This window comes from Labrus mixtus, chromosome 24 (genome assembly GCF_963584025.1).
Source record: "Labrus mixtus chromosome 24, fLabMix1.1, whole genome shotgun sequence".
NCBI classification, from domain to species: Eukaryota; Metazoa; Chordata; class Actinopteri; order Labriformes; family Labridae; genus Labrus; species Labrus mixtus.
Genome location: NC_083635.1, coordinates 11,432,390 through 11,452,381, shown reverse-complemented (window position 1 = coordinate 11,452,381; position 19,992 = coordinate 11,432,390). Strand labels below are relative to the sequence as shown.

The 19,992-nt window shown below is 44.7% G+C and overlaps 1 protein-coding gene across 6 annotated transcripts in view; it reads right to left on the bottom strand.

Moving 5' to 3' along the window:
* Window positions 1-255: 255 nt before the first annotated feature.
* Window positions 256-19,992, bottom strand: part of atp11a (ATPase phospholipid transporting 11A) — a 38,203-nt gene continuing 18,466 nt past the window's right edge. Inside the window, exons 2-33 of one of the 6 annotated variants that reach the window (XM_061032850.1) lie at window positions 19,389-19,511; window positions 18,693-18,782; window positions 18,415-18,495; window positions 18,202-18,309; window positions 17,325-17,453; window positions 17,025-17,128; window positions 16,885-16,932; window positions 16,160-16,224; window positions 15,689-15,770; window positions 14,705-14,855; window positions 14,433-14,630; window positions 14,232-14,345; window positions 13,204-13,260; window positions 12,938-13,104; window positions 12,784-12,855; window positions 12,571-12,644; window positions 12,220-12,323; window positions 11,788-11,969; window positions 10,720-10,971; window positions 10,458-10,635; window positions 10,275-10,377; window positions 10,038-10,183; window positions 9,856-9,915; window positions 9,632-9,759; window positions 8,774-8,909; window positions 8,158-8,181; window positions 6,890-6,955; window positions 6,663-6,766; window positions 6,362-6,527; window positions 3,724-3,842; window positions 3,097-3,173; window positions 256-1,771 (exon numbers count right to left, since the gene is read on the bottom strand). In XM_061032850.1, coding sequence (XP_060888833.1) covers window positions 3,122-3,173; window positions 3,724-3,842; window positions 6,362-6,527; window positions 6,663-6,766; window positions 6,890-6,955; window positions 8,158-8,181; window positions 8,774-8,909; window positions 9,632-9,759; window positions 9,856-9,915; window positions 10,038-10,183; window positions 10,275-10,377; window positions 10,458-10,635; window positions 10,720-10,971; window positions 11,788-11,969; window positions 12,220-12,323; window positions 12,571-12,644; window positions 12,784-12,855; window positions 12,938-13,104; window positions 13,204-13,260; window positions 14,232-14,345; window positions 14,433-14,630; window positions 14,705-14,855; window positions 15,689-15,770; window positions 16,160-16,224; window positions 16,885-16,932; window positions 17,025-17,128; window positions 17,325-17,453; window positions 18,202-18,309; window positions 18,415-18,495; window positions 18,693-18,782; window positions 19,389-19,511 — 3,483 coding nt within the window. In that variant the 3' untranslated portion in view covers window positions 256-1,771; window positions 3,097-3,121. Of the gene's footprint in view, window positions 3,843-4,465; window positions 4,570-4,820; window positions 4,906-6,361; window positions 6,528-6,662; window positions 6,767-6,889; window positions 6,956-8,157; window positions 8,182-8,773; window positions 8,910-9,631; window positions 9,760-9,855; window positions 9,916-10,037; window positions 10,184-10,274; window positions 10,378-10,457; window positions 10,636-10,719; window positions 10,972-11,787; window positions 11,970-12,219; window positions 12,324-12,570; window positions 12,645-12,783; window positions 12,856-12,937; window positions 13,105-13,203; window positions 13,261-14,231; window positions 14,346-14,432; window positions 14,631-14,704; window positions 14,856-15,688; window positions 15,771-16,159; window positions 16,225-16,884; window positions 16,933-17,024; window positions 17,129-17,324; window positions 17,454-18,201; window positions 18,310-18,414; window positions 18,496-18,692; window positions 18,783-19,388; window positions 19,512-19,992 lie in introns of all 6 variants that reach the window. The other 5 variants (XM_061032852.1, XM_061032851.1, XM_061032847.1 and 2 more) reach the window with 5 other exon arrangements.

Sequence of the window (19,992 nt, the reverse complement as noted above, 5' to 3'; positions counted from 1 at the left end):
AAGAGTCTTTAAAGTATTGTGAAGAAACACATTGAGACAGAATTAAAGACAAAAATGAACCTTTAAGGACTCTGCAGGGAACCTTGTGTCACAGCGAGGAGGTTCCTGATTTGAATCCTCGTCTGACAGGAGCCTCTCACCTCAGCCTTTATTCTCTTTCTGTGTGTGACCTCTCTCTCTCTCTCTGTCTCTCTCTCTGTCTCGAGCCCTGAGCCAGGCGGTAACCACTAACGAGGAAGAAATCAAACACATTACTTCATCTTTACATTTACATTTCTGGCTTTTATTTCCAAGCGAATGTACAGTCGTTTGCCATCGATGACTACAGGAAGGTTGGCAAAAATCCACAAGAGAAGTTTGATATGACTCTGTCAAAAACTGTATATAAAAAGACCCCAAAACTGTACATCAATTAACATAACTACATGTATATATATATCGTTTATTCATATATATATATGCTGCAGCTCGGTGCACACAGACGTTTACATACTGAGGGTTATTTTGAAATATTGAACACTATACAATCATAACACACGGTAACGTTCAGTTTGAAGGCTGTCAGTTCGGATGTCTGCTGAAAGACGAGGACAGTTTATCGACTTTAAATTCAGACGATCTGTCGCGTCAGCCGTGTCCCGTCTGCTTGTTCAGATACTCGTCTAAATAAATAAGACACACATTAAATACTGTCTCCGATAGAAAGTAAAACATAAGTACAAGTCGTGTGGATTCCTGTGATGGAACAGGGGAGACGTTTAGTCTTTATTGGACAGGACGGCTGAAGAGAGACGCTGTGGGTTTGAATCCGACCTTTGCCCTTTGCTGTCAGTCATCTCCCCGTCTCTCTCCTCCTGATGTCTCCTGACTCTCTGCACACGTCCTGTCCAATTAAAACAAAAATGGCCTCCAAACAAAGTCTTCATATTCGGGAGGAAAGTTGCTCCGTTCTGCACGGCGTCACACCGTAAGAGGTCGGGCATTTTTGGTGAAATTCCCCTTTAGCATGCAGCCGGAGAATACGATTCAATCTGTGGATCTATCAGACTCCCACAGTCCAAGATCTCCTCCGCTTCTCTGTTCGTTTAAAAAATAAATACTGAAGTAGAAAGCGAGACGTCAGAGATGTTTAAAAGAAAAAGAAACATGCACAGAATATCTGAAATCCATGGACAGAGCCGAGCGTTTCAAGTTTTTTTCCATTCAAATACAAAATAAATTCGACATCAGGGTGATTTATTTCCAGTGTGCTCAGTCGCGGGGGAAACGGAGGAGAAAAGAAAACAGTAAAAATAACATCTCAGAGACAGACGTCCTCGTGGACACGTATAAAACTTCTGGAATAGAAACAATAAAAAACAAATATTCAGCACACCTCATTAGTTTGTTCGTCGTTTGTGGATATTTTCAGAATTACTCAGTGCTGTTTTTTTCTGTGACAGTTGAACCTGACTCTTTCTCCGCCAAACATCCAGACATCCTTTGAAACGCTGTGATTAATGAAGCAGATCATCTAGCACAAGGCACCTAAAGTTAAAGCAGCTAAAAGGATCTCTAGCAGCAACAAGGCTTTGGTTCATACAAGTCCTATTCAGAGTAGGAAACAGAACGAGCGATGACGTTTCTTTGATGGATGGAGAGGATGATGATGATGGAGGTTAGACGGCTGGAGGCGGCTCTCTCTCTCTCTCTCTCTCTCTCTCTCTCTCTCTCGCTCTCTCACACAGAGGTAGGAAAACTTCCAGAAAGAGAAGAAATGAAGAAGACAAAGCTAGAAAGAAAAGCAGAGAAGAGGAGAAGTGTTGGAACAGAGCGCTCGTCTGTGAAGGCGGGTTTTTTCAAGGTGAAGAATCTCGGGCGGGCTCCTTGAACACAATCACACGAGCTGACAGGCACAATGTGGAGACACTCTGCGCTTCAGATTCTCTCCACCGCGAGGAGCGAAGAAACCAGGAAGTGAGTGAATTTAAGAAGCCGACAAACAGACGGTGTAGTCTGACCTCGGTGAGTAGTTTCAGAGGTGTTCAAGTTTCTTCGGTACCTGATCTGTGTGTGGGGGGGGGGGGGGGGGGGGCTGTCGGGGGGCTTCACATGGTGACATTAAGGCAAACAGGAGGAAGCAGCTACTTTTACTGGACTCTACCACTGAAACAGGAAGTCATAAAAAGCTAAACGAGTCTCTGCAGTAGGAAGAAATAAAACATGAAGGTCTACAGTTAAAGTGCTTTAAAGACTGAAGGACATGAAATATCAGCACACAGAGGAAAACAGATCTAACACTCCACATGGATGAGTAAAGCTCAAAGTGTTGGTTGTGGGGTTTGATGAGCGCTGGAAAATGTCTGATTTGTTTTTTTTTTTTGAAAAGCATCCCCCGCCTGTGAGTGACAAAACAACGACTTTTAGAAGAGCAAGGGGTCGATCACACAGAGACGCATCGCAGACAAAACCATTGAGGTGTTTTTGTAGCGTAAAAGTTCAGAACATTTGAAACTTTTCAGCTCAAGCCTCAGAGTCGCAGCGTTCATCAATGTCACTTTTAGAATCACTCATCTTTTTTAAGTCCCTTCTTAAGACACACTTTTTCCGGCGAGCCTTTCCTATTTTCACTTTTTAGAATTCCTTTAAAAGAATTATATTTTACAGTTCTTTTAAAAAATGGATTTTATATTTTAAAGTGATTTTTATTGTTTATTATTCTATGACCTGTCTGTTTTTATATTTGCTGTCCTTGTAAAGCACTTTGTAACTTTGTGCTCTATAAATAAAGATTATTATTATTTTGGCTGAAGCAGAAAGTCAAATCAAGAAGGATGCGTTCCCCCCGTCTCATCAGGGAGCAAAGTAACAGAGAGAGCTCTTTGTCTGCTCAAATCCATTTTTCCCCACTGATTTTATTTGGTCGCCCGCCTGCACTCGAGTCCTGAAGCTCTCAGGGCGTCTCTGTGTGATACGCCTGCAATTCCCCACTCAACCCGTTTGTATCTTTTAGTTCTTAAAACCCCAAAAATATGTGAAGAAGAATGTTAAAAAAGTCCCACCGCGCCCCACATGTCCAACACTTTGTCTCTCCTGCTCTACCACGCTCGTCCTTACAGTGTCGTGGGATCTGACGCAGACGTTAGGGCGTGTTTCGGGATAAAATGTTTGCACACAGGCAACACCAGTTATTCCTGAAGAGAGGAAAAAAAGACGGAGAGAGAGAGAGAGAGAGAGAGAGATGACGGGGATGAAGAAAAGAACACGATTGGTCATCATCACACTCATCAGCACGATCACAACACGGGACGAGTCGTTTAAATCCTAACACTTCAGGCGGATTTAAAGGGCCAGTGCATGGATCTGCGAGTGCAAGTGTTTGTTGTGACATCATTACACTGAGCCCTTTGGAGGCGGCGAGCGAGGTCCTTCCCATAATGCTTTGCGCCGCGCTTGGCTGCAGACTCGGGAACAGTTTGAAGGTCACTTTCGTTGCACAGAAACATAAATTAAAAACGAGTTCTGGTCCGCTCGGGACCCGTTTTCTGATATCAGAGTTTTAAGAATAAAAAAAATCAAGACGGAATAAATTAAACCAATGTGTCAGGCCCCGCCCCGCTGTAGGCGTGCCCCTGCTTCGAGTTCAGGGTGCCGTCAGCGAATCGGAGGAGGGGGCTGAAGGTGCAGTAGTTTGGCGTTTCCTGCCAGCGCGTGAACATGATTTTCTTGGTTAAGCGTTCAGACCTGCGAGGGTTCCTCTGAGCGGCCGAGCCTCGCCGCTGACCGCCCGCTTTGTTGGGAGCGTGGAGATGAGCCAGGGGGGAGAACTCGGACAGCTGGCCTTTGTAGAGTTTATCAGCGTTCTGCGGGAGAGACGGGGAGGAAGTGAAAATAGAGAAGAACTTAGTTAGTCGTGGAGTTTTGCAGAGAGGACGTCGACGAGACATTTTGATCACAGCTGGTCAGAAATGAAAACGTGAATTTGTGTTCTTCATTTGAACTTTATTTCTGCGTAACCAGACGACGTAATGTCTTAATCATGACAACGTACTGTGCAGCCTTTAATTCACTTCCTGCCAGCTGTGACGACAATGTCCCGTCTCCTCTGTTGGAGACACAAACGATGCAATCCCAAACACTCAAAGAAAATAAAAACAAACACCGTAAAAAAACGTGCAAATGGAATAAAACATGCATGAAAGTTCAATCCCCTTCAGAACGAAGTCTTCTAACGTTGCAGTAATGCGGAAATGAGCCACTAGAGGGCGCCACAGTTTCAAATAAACAGAATGAAGCTATTTTAAAACCCCACCTGGAGGATGTAAGGTCCAAAATGAACCTCAAAACATGAAACTACAACCCAGAGGTTAGTCTCCAAAAAGCCAAACCTGCAAACCACACACCACCGCAAAAATGTTAACACCATCAACCAGCACCCACACACACACACCTGCACACCCGCACACACACACAGGTGATGATTTACCGTGCTGCAGCCCTTTAGGTTTCTGTGACAGCTACGTCATCTAATAAGGAGTCAGAGCTGTGATAGGCCAGCGCTCTCTCAAACTCTCTCTCATCCCTCACTCTCTGTGGACACACGCACACACGTTCAGAGACAAGCACATTAACACAAATACACACACGGTTAAAACAAAACATCGCTCCACACGTGATGATGATGATGAACAGGCAGGGAAATGCACTTTTTGATGAAGACGCACGAGCATGCAATCAAACGGTTCTGTAAAAGTCATGCGAAACAGAGAAATGAAGAAATAAAAAAACAGAGAAAAGAGGGATGTAAAAGTTCAGATACAGGAGGAGAGGCAGGGGGTCACCTCAGGGTTAGAAACTCATTCTGCTGGAAGTCTGAGACAGCATAAAAATGGTGGAGGGCTCGGAGGCCAGACAGCGGCGCTGATTCTGCCACGGAGGAGAGGAAGGGACCAGAGGGAGGAAGAGAGGAGCCGGGAGAGCAGAGGGAGGAAGAGAGGAGCCGGGAGAGCAGAGGGAGGAAGAGAGGAGCCGGGAGAGCAGAGGGAGGAAGAGAGGAGCCGGGACAGCAGAGGGAGGAATTGACAAGGAGAGAAAAGCCACATGATTCAGTTAAGAGTTAAAGTGCTAAAGTCTTAGAAGATCAGGAGACAGGTGTAAAGACTCTCAGACGCCGCAGCTTTAAGGGCAGTGATCAGGACGGGAGAGGTTACAGACGTGAAGAAGAAGAAGCTCAGGTTCATCAAACCTCACTGCACACAAGTGGAAGAACAAACTCGTTAAAAAAAACAGTTTTACACAAATACTCTCTTGTGGATTTTCTGTTCTGCAGCAGCTGATCCAACCAAAAAAAATGCCCGCCTGCTGGAAACACTTTATATTTATTTATAAAAGGACACACGGCCCTGCAGCTTGACCCCAGAGCCTCGGACAGAACATGTGTTTGTGTTTCTGTGTGTCTCTCAGTACTGCAGGATTTTTAGGGGCTCATGATCGCCTTCTTCTCGCCATCAGAGGAATGCATCAAACTGTTTTCTGACCAGATTCAGCTGAAATTTACGAGCTGCTAAAAACACTATTTTCTACACGAGGTATTACTCAGTATTTCTTAGCATTTAATGAACCCAAGAAGAAGTCAAATGTGGTTAGAAAAACATGTTTTGTTAAAATCTGGCTGAATAGCTACGGTCCTAAAATCATATTTTTTATTAAGATATCTCGAACAGTCGGACGATATCACTACTTTTAATACAGTTACTTCAAATGAATATTTTCCTCTTTGACTCGATATCTTTCAGCCTAAATTGTCCCGTTTGTTGTCTTTAGTTTTCTCCGGTTCAGACTTGATCTTTAGGCGCGGCGTGTTTTCAAAAAGGTCGTAAAAGTTTAGTTTTCCTCCGACACTTTCTACCCCGTCGTCTTCTGTTTTTAATGCTGAGCAGAGGAGAAAAATACCTCCTAAAAAAAGGTTACATGTCTAAATAATGAATGAAATATTAAGAGTATTAGTTTCTAGTCATGAACAAAGGAGCACTGCACACAGAGAGGGAGTTCTCCTCCGACTTACATCCAGCAGAGCGGGGACGTAGCCGAGGCCAGCACACACCTGCCGACCCACAGTCACACATTGAACACGCTCATTATTATAGATATTAAACATGTTTAAGACGACTCTGGTTGCAGGAAATGCGACTTAAAAATGTGATAAATCTGCACAAAGTCGAGGCAGTGCTGCTAAATGAATTTGCCCAGCAGAGGGAGCTGTTCTTTCCTTTTCTGCATGACCTGAGCATGAAGGTAATTCTGTTGATAAATCATCTTAAAGGCTTCTTCTTCTTCTTTTATACAGCCACAGCTACGACAGAGCACATGTGTGTGAACCCACCTGGATGCGTTCAGTGGTGGTGGGCCACAGCGCCCTCCAGATGACCTTCTTCACCACGTCTGGCACCAGACTGGCTGTGATGAGGAGGATGATGCTGAGCCAGGCCGGGCCGCTCGACAACATCTGCATGAACACGTAGTACATCCTCTGGTAGTTGAGGAAGGGCCTGAGGAAGAGGAGGGGAAGAATCAGAATATCAGGAAATGAAGTCTTAGGACGCCTCTTTGGTTTGTGTTTTTAAGACTTCCTGTGCGTCCACATCTTTGTTTTAATTAGAAGAAGTGGCTCTCCAAAAACTCACCAGATGATCCCTCCCCACAGCAGAGAGAAGATGACAAAGAAGATGAGCGAGCCCCAGATGACGAAGTGGTTGATCCAGGTCCAGTAATGAGTATCCAGAGCCAACTACAGCAGAGAGGGGAGAGATCAGAGGGCGAGGTTTCCACCTGTCAGACTCCACAGCTCACTTTAACAACTCTCCCAGTGTGTGTGTGTGTGTGTGTGTGTGTGTGTGTGCGCGTGTTTTACCTTGAAGGTAACAGTGAAGACGAGCACGGTGAACACCAGCGTCCCGAACGTCCAGTTTCCAAACATCTGCAGAGGGAAGGTGACGACACACATTTCACATGATCAAAGTGCATTTTCCCTCAAATGAAAGTCACCTGAACGCCTCGTCTGTGTGTGCATGACGTGTTTGTGCAGCTCGTTTAAGCAGCTTTCTAAACGTCTAAAATAAGTGTATGGGTGATATTTAAACATTTTTTATAACAGGTGACGTGGATACGATCCTTCTAAAAGACCTGATTTTGATGAAGGTCATAAAAAAAGAAACTTAAAAGTTCACATATTAAATGAGGAATCAATCAATCCAACAGATGGAGGGAGCTCAGACAGCGAGGAAGAGATCATCAGAGGATACGATGAAGGGGGGAAACTGGTGACATGACGTGTTTAAACATTTTGTGTGACTTTTAGAAATGAACAATTATCTTCGCTGGTCTTGCAAATAAAAAAAAACAACAAAGAGAAAGACGGCTCACACACTTCATGAGACTGCAGGTGTGCTCCAAACGTCTCCCTGGTGAAATACAGTACATGACTGGAACAGCGTGCAGGCCGTCTTTCTCTTTGTTTAAGTGACTTTTTGCACAAATCTGCGCCTCCCCTCTTCAGTTTGGATGTGCGCGCTTTCTCGATTCTTGCCAATCTGAAACCTAGACTATGAAAGAAATGGCCGCCTCTAACAACGCATGTTGTGTCTTCCCGATTCAGGAGGAACATTTCTGGGTCTCTTGGCAGCCCGACAGAAGAGCACAGAGCCGATGTTTGAATGTAAACAGGCTGAGAGTTCATGTCTGTCCACGTTTAGACGATGGAGCAGTCCAGAGAAAACCTATTATTTGCCGCTTTTGAACACTTTAGATTTATTTTGTGTTGATGTAAAAATCATTACCGACCTCTCTGCATCCCATTTAGACCCCTCCTCTGGTATTTCTTTACAAATCATCCTATCAACAGACTGATGGCTCAGAGGAGAATTAGATTAGAAAGAGGCTCAAAGTCTCAGATGTCGTGTAACAGAAGCAGGAGTGCTCGTTTGAAACACACAAAAAGAAAAGGACGTCAAAGTGAGGATGGATCACTACACAGAAGCCTACAGGCGGTGTATCTACGGCAAGCGGTAAGGGGCTCGACATGAGATGAACGGGCGATGTGTTTAGGGACCAAACAGAGAGTTGGAAAGGAGGGAGAAATGACAAAGAGAGAGAGAGAAAGAGAGAGAGAGACAGGCTTACCATCTGTGTGTTGGTTGTCATTAGCTGGGAGGAGGAAAGAGAAGCAAAAAGAAAAAAGCAACACAAAGGTAAGAAGACGAAGAAGAAGAGGAGGAGGCGGAGGAGGCCAGGAGAAGAAGAAGAAGAAGAAGAAAATTATAATAAAACGATAAACAGTCATTCAGTGGCTGGAGAAGAATAAAAAGAAATAATCAGTGCATAATAAAATATCGAGCAAATCAAGTTTCTGGAAATAAAAATAAATCAAACTCAGAGGAAGATGGAGGAAAACCAGACGATGAACGCTTCACAGCTTTTAAAGGAGCGATATGTAACTCTGACACCTAGTGGTTCAAATGGGTACTGCAGTCCAATTTAAAAGCATCATACAGAGCTGTCTCCCCCCCCTCCTCTCTAGAGTCGATGCTCACACAGGTCACCATGTGGTGGACTCTGAAGCTTCAGTGTTTATCCAGCTCTGCGTTCTAACCTGCAAATTATTCATAAAATAAAACACAGAACTGAAAACTTCTCATCAGTTTGTTATCTTTCCTGTGGAAACGTCGATGATGAACACAAAAAAACAAACTCTCCTTGATTGAATTTAAAGGTGCCGTCTTGGAGGTGCGGGTGTTACCTGTCCGTTGCTGGTGAAGGTGGTGTTGTCAAACAGGAAGTAAGCGCCGAAGAACATCACGACGGCGTCATAAACGCCGAGGACGGTCCAGTAAATGAAGTTGCGCCACCGCAGCAGAGAGTTTTTAGCGATATCTCTGCGAACAGGAAGAAAACATCAGACATGAGGGTGTTTATAGATTCACTGATCAACGCTGCGTGAAGCTGCACTTCCAAACATCAGAAATGATTTTATCTTTATTTTGATTCATGTGCATCATAGAGAATAAAACATTTTGCTATCATGCCAGTGTTGCATCAACAGCTGATCTCATGCAAGCCCTGATCAGCTGACGGACAGCTGATGAGCTTCAAAGCCTCCTATTGGCTAATTGCACCCGCCGCCTTCTTTAAGCGGCTCTTGCTGCCGACGCTCTGCACAGCTCCTCCTCCTTTGATGATGTTTCTGACTGCTCATGCTGTTCTCATTGAGGCTCTGTTTGGGTTTTTGCTGCTTCTCTCCCTGCTTTAAGTTTTCCTTGTTTCCACGGTAACGGGCAGGAATGTGTCCTGTTCCTGTCTGATGCTTTCTAGCCGTACCGCCAAATATAAATAATGCAAATAAAGTATTCTTCCTGGACTGGGGTGTGTAATCGAAGGGACACAAGATGAGAAAAGAGGAACGTCAAGACTGCTGACTTCCATCATGTGAAACCTCGAGTTCTCAATTTGGAAATATTTGAGCTCTGAGCAAACTGAACCCAAACAAAGTCAATTAAAGACAGAAGGTTTCTGCACGTCAAACTCTTCTCTTCTTGTATTTCTGAGGGGTCGATTGAAGAATGTGCAATCACACATTCAGAGATCATCATGTGTGTACCTGTAGAGCGACGGGTCCTTCTTCAGGATGTCCATGTTGATGTGCTGCTCGATGAGGCTGTAGAGGAGGATGGGCAGCGACGTGAAGCTGATGTTGTACAGAGTCAAGTACGCCGTGTCGTACAGCGGCTGCAGAGAAACACGGCGAGAGATTTACAAAGTTTATTCAGCATTTCATGGTTCTCTTCTTCGGGTCACTTGGTGTGCCTGGCTGGGCGATCGTACCTGTTGTGAGAAGCCGCAGAAGAACTGGTAGAGGAACTGGGGGAAGATGAAACAGACGTTCTGCAGAAAGAAAAAAGGATATACAAATCAACGCACTACAGGAGCGAGACACAACTTTATTTATTCACTTCACAAACTACCAGACTTCAACTTATTCAACTGTATTTTTGACGACGTGTTACCTTGTAGAAGAAATATTGCACGAGCTCAGAGATGCGGATGTAGTAATAATGTCCGTGGACGAGCAGGATCTTCTTGAGGTGTTTGAACTTTGGGATGGCGTAGTCGCTGTTCCTCACCGCCTGACGCCCCTCCTTACCCATGATCCCTGCAGAGACACAGAAAGGTTGATCCTTCTGAATAACAAGCTGTGTTGAGCAGTCTGATGGTGAATCATGAAAAGGCGTTACAGCACTAACCGATGCCGACGTGCGCCTCGAGGATCATGCTGACATCGTTCGCTCCGTCTCCGATCGCCAGCGTGATCGGGTGCTCCTTGGAAGCCTTGATCAGCTTCACAATCTAGAAAGACAAAAACCATGTTCACGACTTCTCACAGCAGCTAAATGTCGACCGAGCGCCCGAGTTGTCGCTCTTTGTACCTGTGCTTTCTGCAGCGGAGCCATCCGACAGCAGAGCACGGCGCTGCAGTTTCTGCAGATTTCCAGGAAGATCTCTTTGTAGTTCCCTGAGTTCGAGTCCTCCTGGGCCGGCCTCATCACCGCAGAGAGGGTCGCTCCGTCGATGATCAGACCGTAGTCCGTGCAGTCTCCCGATAAACTGGGTAACAAAGTGATCACCGGTCAGATAATCAGCTGAAAGCGTTTTCTAAAAAGTTGGACAGCTTGTTATTCAAACACACACCTGGAGAAGGTGTCCCGGGTCATGCCTCCGTGCTGCCTCAGGACCGTCCTGCTCAGGTCAAACAGGACGTCGTGGAGGCTCTGCTCCTCGGTGCGTTTGGTCGTCAGCTCCAGGATCTGGGTGTTGCGGCGGAACAGCTTGCTGGCGTAGCAGGTCGCGGCCGCCGTCTCCATCTTGTCACCGGTCAGCACCCACACCTTCATGCCCGCTTTGTGCAGAGACTCGATGGTGTCTGCCGCTTTGTCCTGGAGCCTGTCGGGATGGAGAGGATGAAAACAGACGATAAACTTCCAGGTTTTAAAGGTCAAATTATTGAATTTTAAATGGAGTGTGGCTTTGTAAAGAAAAGAACGCTTCTTGTTCCTTTTTTTTTTTTTAGACCCTAAAATATATAAATAACAGGACACTGTGTTGATCATATTCAGGATATGATATGATCCCGGTTTCTGATTACTGCGTCTGATCTGTGCAGACGTCTGTGATGTTAATCTTTACAGGAGCAATTTAGAAATCTGAGAGAAATGAGACTGAGGCTTACTGCAGGCTTAGCACTATTAAAAGCAAACATGGCGTTGCAGATATGGCACATTGACCTTATTTTCAGCAACAGGAAACCGTTGAGAATGTGTCAGGAAACGGGCATCCTGTAGCCAGTTCACCACAGACTTAAATAGGTCAGCCCAACTTCTAAATATATCTAATATGTTCATCATCGAAAGACAAAACTCAAGTTCTTCATGGCTACAGGAGTAAGACGCTCTCTAGTTTTGCTGATATGTCACTCGGTTGAGGCAGCGCATGTGTGGGTAGTTGGCAGCTGTCAGAAACCACATTTTCCTGTTTTCTGAGTTCTCCAGGTCGCAAAAATCCGGTTTATCAAAATCAGGATATGCACAAACACAAAAACAGAAAACCAGATCAAAACGGGGATACTGAAGTCCATTTAAACGCTCAGAATCTGGTTGTCTTTCAGAGTTCTGCAGGGAGCAAAATCAGCTTTCTCCAAATCAGGATAAAGGCTGGTCCCAGTTTCTAAAGTCGGGAAATCAAATATCTGAGATACTCCACCTGTCCTCCACAGCCGTGGCTCCCAGAAGAATCAGGTCTTTCTCGATCAGGTCGTAAGCCTCGGCGAGTCGTCTGTCTCGATCCTGAAGAGCGAGTTTGGCCCCGTTCAGCAGGTCACAGACCTCCTGGTACTGTTCAGGACTGAGAGGACGATAGGCGACACAGAGCGTCCTGAGACCCTCCTGAAGAAGAGAGGGGACAAAGACCGGTTATTTATCTTCAAAAACTGCTCAATAAAAGAAATGTGTCTTTCTGTGGTAACCATGGAAACTGCCGTCATCATGTACGGTAACTGTGGAAACCACTAAAGTTACCCATCCAAACAAATTATGATAGACGGAGATTGTGTTATTTATGAATTACTCTGTTGTATGTATGAAGTGTGTGTGTGTGTGTGTGTTAGTGTGTGTGTGTGTGTGTGTGTGTACTCACCACTGCGTTGTGCTCCACCCGAGCTTTGACCTGCTCCACCTTTCCTGAAATCACCCGAGGGAAGATGGAGGAGTCTGCACCTTTACAGAAGAGATAGAGCTCACCTGCACACACACACACACACACACACACACACACACACACACACACACACACACACACACACACACACACACACACACACACACACACACACACACACACACACACACACACACACACACACACACACACACACACACACACACACACACACACACACACACACACACACACACACACACAGTGTCAGAGAGAGTAGAGGAGAAACCCTGCACATCACAACATTCAGAGACATGAACAGTGTGTTACCGGTGCTCGATCTGACAATGACGCTCATCCTCCGCCTGACCGAGTCGAACGTTAAAACCTCGAGCAGCTCAAACCTGGAAATACAAAAAAAAACTCTTGTCATTAATTTAAAATAAGAAACGTCCAGATGAAGTTTTACTTGATGCACACTGCAGCTGATCGAGAGAACGACTTAATAAAGATTAGAGAAACGTTTTAAAGAGACAAACTCGCCTCTCGATCTCGTCTTCTCGGTTTAAGATCTCCATGTGGCTGTCCTTCAGTCTCAGGAAAGTGAAGCCAAGTCTGCAGCACAAAGAAAATATATGAAAATACAGAGAAGGAACTAAATGACCCCTGGTGTGTGTGTGTGTGTGTGTGTGTGTACCTCTTCATGCCCTCCACCAGCGCCACCTCGTCCGGAGAGGAGGAGATGTAGAAGGAGGTGGACTTCCCCTGATGGATACCTTGTTTGATCCCGTCCACCGTCTCCTCCTCTTTCACCTGCACCGTGTGACACAAACACAACGCCCGGAAAAACAGCTCCTCGTGCTCCTGTGAGGGGGGGGGGGGGGGGGCACAGCGAGTGTTACCTTAGGATCTAAACACACACACACACACACACAGATGCACACAATCTGAGGCTGTGCTCACCCTGGCTCCAGGACCCGGTGACGTGTCGATCATGTCCATACCTGCACCCGTCATCACCTACAAACAAATAAAGTGAATTAAACAAACAGAGGACAACATTAAAACAGAAGAAGAAGAAGAAGATATCCCACAGGGGAAATGTATTTAGCTTGGGAAGCGTTTTTTTGTTTTTGTTTTCTTCTATGCAGACGCTCTGACATAATTTCTGTACTGTCTGCAAAAACTGAATCAAAAGATTTGGACACAAAAACAAAAGAAATCAAGGACAGAGAGAGAGAGAGAGAGAGAGAGAGAGAGAGAAAGAGTGGGGAAAGGAGCGACAGGTTTCAAACCCGGTCTGCCCGCTTGGAGGACTACAGCCGCCGTACATGATGCGCACAATAAACAATTCCCTACCGTGCCCCTATTTGTGGACAGGACAGAGGATAGAGTCAGAAATCAAGGAGAGAGAGAGAGAGAGAGAGATACGACATGACGGAAGGGAGCGACAGGTCAGATTCAAACCCGGGCTGCCCCGAGAACTACAGCCTCCGTACATGAGGCGCACAGGCTAACCACTAGGCTACCTGCGCCCCAAAGTGCTGCAACTCCTAAAAAAATATATTTTACAACAGGACCTGAGTTTGAGCACTTTCATCCCTTATGGACACTTTTAGAAATATTATTTTTAACCGCCCAATACCTGACTGTAACTGTTTTATTTGATTTTAATTACTGACTTATACCTGTAGTCATTTCAAGCTTTTAAATTATTTTAGTGTTTATATTTTATTGCTCTTTTATAGATTTTATTTTCTGTAGTAGCTTCATCTCTTTTCTCGTTGTTTATCTTTTATGTGTGTTTTCTCGGCATCATTGTAAATGACGGTCGCCCTCAATGATCTCTCAGAGAACTTAAATAAAGGTTGATGATGATGATGATGACATGTTCAAGCTTTTATGCATTTTTTAAAAATATAAATTGTCCAGAATTTAGAAACATTAAATGAAGGTTTGTATGGAACATATGTTGATAAATAAAATGTTACCTGTCCGTTACAGATGATGTTAGGTACGTAGACGTGTCCGTCCACACAGCACTCGATGAACTCCATGTTGTTCTCCGTCAGAGTTCCTGTTTTATCTGTAAACACGTACTCCACCTGGAGACAAAGCGTTCTGGATGTAACCACAGGAGGATGTTTGACCCCTCAGGGGCGTGACACTTTATGTTTTGCGTTCTGTGCTACCTGTCCGAGCTCCTCGTTCAGGTCGGACGTGTTGACGACGGCTCGTTCTCCCAGCTCCTCGTCGAACATCTCGTCGTCCCACATGATGAAGTAAGAGCCCAGGAACTTCTGCATCTCCACGGTGACGTACATGGACACGGGGATGATGTAGTTAAAAAGAACCATGAAGGCGAGGAAGTCTGTGAACGCCCTGATCAGCTGGAGGAGAGACAGAGGAGGAGTTTAGGATTTATTTCATTTATTAACAACAGAATGTAATAAAATAGACTCACTATGTGTCTCTCTCTCTCTGACACCGTCCTGTGGTTGTACCACGGCTCGTCTCTGTTGGCGTCGGCCTGCCAGACGTATTTCATGATGGTGTTGATGATGGATTTACCGATGAGAATGCACAGGTACACCACCAGGTAGGCGTTCATTGACCTGCAGGAGGAGACGACGAGAAAGGATTTATACAGATTCTTATTTATCAAAACGGAAAGCAACATACCCTCACTAAACTCTTCCACTGAGCGCCCCCTACAGGTCTGGAGCTCCTCTGTTTTCTGCCTTTGTGTAACTTTGACTTTCTAAATCACGCTCTTTTATTTGCAGCATGTTTCCGTCGCTGCAAAGGAGAATATGTGACCTTAAAAATGTCTCAACCGTTGTCCTGCTTTGTGACCAAAACTCTGCAGAACATCCTTAGATCAAGATAAAAAAACACATTTATTCACACCTTCAGGATGTGTTTTCATTGATACTGTATTTATTGTGCAGAATAAACTAATGCAGCATTCGAATTTAAATCCCCTGCATGAACTCTTGCCAGTCAGTCAGAGACAAAATTAACTTCATAATGGGATCATCCAGGCCAACATAGAGGCCTCAGAAAAGGTGTTCAGTACCTGCCAAGTTCATTTTGGCAAAAGAAGGACAAATACAATTGTAATGAGCCGACCAGGCAGCAGAAGTGTGAATGTAATCCACCTACAGTCAGTCAGTTATTAACAAGCCATCTGGATACAAGACGCACGTCAATGCCAGAACGAAAAGGACGAGATCCAGTTATCACAGCGAGCCAGAGAGACGGTCAGTGAATAAATAAAGAAGCGAAAAGACTGACAGACGGACGAGTTAAAAACATGAATTATTATTTAAGTGTGGGCAGATTCATGCTGCCAGTGGAGACAGTTTATGTGTTTGAAAACGAGAGAGAGAGAGAGAGAGGGAGAGAGAGAGAGAGCGAGAGAGAGAGAGAGAGAGAGTCAGCTTACTTTTCCACAGCTGAACGTTTCTGAGACTTGGACTGGTAGTTGAGAGCCATCTTGGTTTCCATTCCCGTGTAGATGGCCACGGCTGAAAGAAGAAGAAGAAGAAGAAGAAGAAGAAGAAGAAGAAGAAGAGGGAACAATTACAAAAGAATCATTCTCAAAGTGTTTTCGTTTGGGGAAAATACTCCGGTATTTGTACGTTTTATCTAAACTCTTTTAAATATATTTTTGGCCTAAATGAAGAAAAGGAACAAAACGTTTTGGGATTGTTCGGCCGGCAGACGCAAGAGAGAGAGAGAGAGAGAGTGAAATTACCAACCCTGCCTTTAAATGTGGTGTACCTGTAGTGCTCAAAATGGTTACACCTTCTACAGAGGGCAGATCTAGTGTAAGACCTTTGAGTTAAGGTTCGTCAGTCAGGTAGAAACTAACAGATTATTTTGTTGTGTTGACGTGTATTTCTGTTGATCTTACCGTATATGTACTCTGTGTTCTTCAGTGTGGCTCCTCGCAGCAGCAGGTTCTCTGATCCTAACGGCCTGCAAGAACAAAACACATCATTTTCAGACTTCTGCATTGCCATAAGAAATCCCATAACAAGTATTATTTTACCTTTACATTCTTGTTTTAAAGGTCACATATTATTAAAAATCCTCTTCACCATGTTCCTCTAAAACATGTGTCTCTAGTCTAAAAACCCCCAAATGATGAGAAAAGTCCATCCTCTCCGTCTTCTGCCTGCTCCACTTTTCAGAAAATGTGTGCTCAAACAGGCCGTTTGGAGATTTTCCCTTCATGACATCACAAAGGGCAGTAGCCCCTCCCCCAGGTGGGTGACACTCCCACAGCTAGGTGTTTGTTCTGCCCTCTGAGTCTGCCTTCTCACCGTAAACAATAGGACATGGAGCGAGAAAGCACCAAAGAGTACACCCAAAGCCCTTCCAGAGAGGGGGCGTGGTCAGGCACAGCTCATTTACATATTTAAAGGTACAGACACAGAAACAGCCTGTTCTGAGCAGGGCTGAAATAGAGGGGTTTATAGACATGATCAAATACAGGATCAGAGTGGATTTAGAACAAGAAACTTCACACACATGTTTTGAGGAGTTCTGAGACTTATTTACACTGAAGAAGAAGAAGAAGAGGAGAATATGTCACCTTTAAGACTAACACATATCCACCCACAAAAACAAACGTACCTGGCGACGGGCTCGTTGTCCATGTAGATGTTGATTCTTCCCACAAATCTGTGCGGGACAAAATAAAACAGGAAACATGAGAGGAGAAATATTCCACACATGTATTTACTTCAGGTGTTTGAGTGAGCGTCTGTACTGACTTGTAGAGGTCGGGCTGTGGTTGTTCACATTCTATGGTCGCGTGGATCGAGTCCACCTCCTTCTCTGTGTTGTACGCTCTGGTGTCCTGGACTGCATAGTAGGTCTGAGCAGGGAGAAGATTTAAGAAGAACAAGACGTGTTAGGAGGGAGGCAAGGGGAGTAAATAAAGACGATCGAAGAAAGAAAAGATGACGGCAAAAAGAGGAAGGTTAAAGACCTCGATTGATTACGAGCATCAGCTTCATCATCATTATATCAAATGGGATTCTCGTACATTAATAAGTGAGTACTGTTCACACCTTGTGGCTGCTCTCTCCGTCCAGACTGGCCGTAGTGACGAAACAGGTCCCATCTTCCCGAGACGTCGAGAGGAGGATGAGGTCGCACGGAAACGTCTCGTCTTCTTTGACCGACACCACATCTCCGACCTGAGGCAGACAGGTGAGGAAGATGCATCCGGTTGTTATTCACTAACCCCTTTAGACGTAAGGCCCCCTAAAAAAAACTCCCTCTAGAAGCCATGTTTGGAATCGACCTGATGGTTTACTAAAATCTTTATTTCTCTGCCTCTACGTCAGATAGAGCTCAAACCCTCGACTTTAACTGCAAAGCATTACCTTTGCAATAAACAACAACAACAAGGAGACGTTGCACCAAGGTGGAAGCACGCCAGCGGTCTTAAAGAGATACACACGCTAATGTTGCATCAGGTCTTACTGGGTTGAATACACATTTTGCTTTCTTTTGCATCCGTTCCTGTCACTCAAGGTTCAGTGGAACAAACAAAAAACACTCTGGATAAAGTTTGAGAGTTCAGGTTCAAGCTGTGTGCATGAAAAACAGATTCCTACCTGCAGAGTCTGCAGGTATGGCATGTCCCTCTTATCCTGTTAGTTTGACTAATACAGTCGCTGCTAATGCGGTTAGCCTAACAAGCTAACCGTCTGCTGCACCACCTGTAAACCTCTGAACATCGGCTCAACAGTCGCTCACGTTTGTTCTCCCACAGGAAGCTTCATTTATTCAAACAGATCCTCGTTGTCTGCAGTTTAAGCTGCAGTGTGACTCTCTGAATTGTTACATAACAAACATTAATGACAGATTTCTAAAGCTGGACTCTGCACACACACGCACGCACTCTTGGACACTGATTTTTCTGAACACACACTCACTCACCCTGAGCTTGCGGCTTTGTTTGCGGACGACCTTCCCGTGCTGCACCACGTGGACGGGACACTGGTTGACGGAGTTGTCTGCTTTGTGTCTCAACCAGTCCTCGTAACCCTGACGCAGACAAACGGGGACAAGCGGCGACTCAGCGAAAACAAAGAGGGATGTAAAATATGATGTAATATAATCAAGTGATCGCGGAGGCCTTCGGGGGCTCACCTGTTTGATGGCGGTGACTGTGATGACAAAGAAAAGCGGCAGACCGCTGGTGATCGGACTGGTGGGAGTGTCGATGATCAACTAAAGTGAAAACAAACAAACAGAGGATTAAAATGATCGACATGGATAATGTAAAAAAAAAAAAATGCTGAGAACGAGAAGAGAAGACAGGATAGTCTGTTGAATTAGTGTTTATTTGATTTGGTTCTTTATGCTGCAATTCAAATATAAATGAGGAACTTTGTAAACAGGAGAGATGTAGTCTGATGTCTTTTTACCTGGATGAGAAATATGATGAGAAAGTAGAAGTTGGCGATTCTCCTGAACTGCTCGAACATATTCTTGGGGATGAAGTTCCAAAAAGTGTACTGGAAACAAGAGACAGAGGAGCGTTTAAAAAAAAGGGACCAAGCAGGTGAAGGTCACTTTCACTTAGGTGCGAGGTGAGAGACCCTAAAAGCGTCTTTTTTCAGGAGTTTTCAATGAGGAGAGAGCGTTCGCCCGTCTGAAGAATAAGCGCCCAGCGTCTTTTTTACCGACGTTTCACCTTTGTGCGCGGCCGCTCCGAGCGCTAACGTTGAAAATCTTTCAACTTTTCAGTTTTTCTGCTGACGTCACCACAATCTTTTCCAAATGTATGATTTTGTCGCCTACAGATCGTGTCTTGTACCCGCATCTTCCTCGCTCCGTGTCTGATCAGAAAATAAACAATCTAAAATGAATAAAAAGTAAAGCAGTAAAAAGTACCCTGAGCGTGTGTGAACAACCAGATCAGGAGGATTTCAGGGGCAGCCCTTGAAACAGATTTTGACAAACCAATAAAAAGTCTTGTTATCTGAAAATGACGGACTTTATTTCTTAAAAGCTACGAGGAGCAGGAACTCTTCAGGATAGAGTCGTTCCTGTGATGTATTCTTTTCAAACCTTCATAAAGTTTGTGTTTGAATCTTTGCACGTTTTTCGGTGTCTCTGACCTTGGAGGAGACGATTCTGTTGTCGGGATATCTTTGTTGTATGAAGGCCTCCGTTCCTGAAGGAGGCTCTTTGTGTCCGATGTAAATCGTCCTGCTGTCCACCCAGTTCTCCTCACCAACACACTGCGCAGAAAGACAAACACACAGACATGAGGGTGCGCTGGAGGACACACACGTTTGTAATGACGAGATCATTTTCTGTTTTATTGGACTTCAAAGGTTTGAATGACAGTTATAAAAATGAGTTATGATTTAATAAACTCCCACACGGTAATGACACAACGCTGTGCGACACAGACGCAGACCTGCAGACGTTTACACAGAATGAATGAGTAACTTCTGCTCAATGAATGAACGCTTTTGTTACCACGGATACACAGACCTGCATGTGACTCAGACTGGAATGCATCACACACACACACACACACACACACAGACTGATAAGACGTCTGGAGGCTGCGACTTTATTGTCATGACTTTATCACAGAAACATTTTCTTTTTCATTTTCTTTTCTCACAACGTGTCACAAACTCTGAGCGTATCGATGGATTACTGGGAAAACTAAACGCCACGTTTTTTCAGGAAATCTTGAAAGAGGTCGTA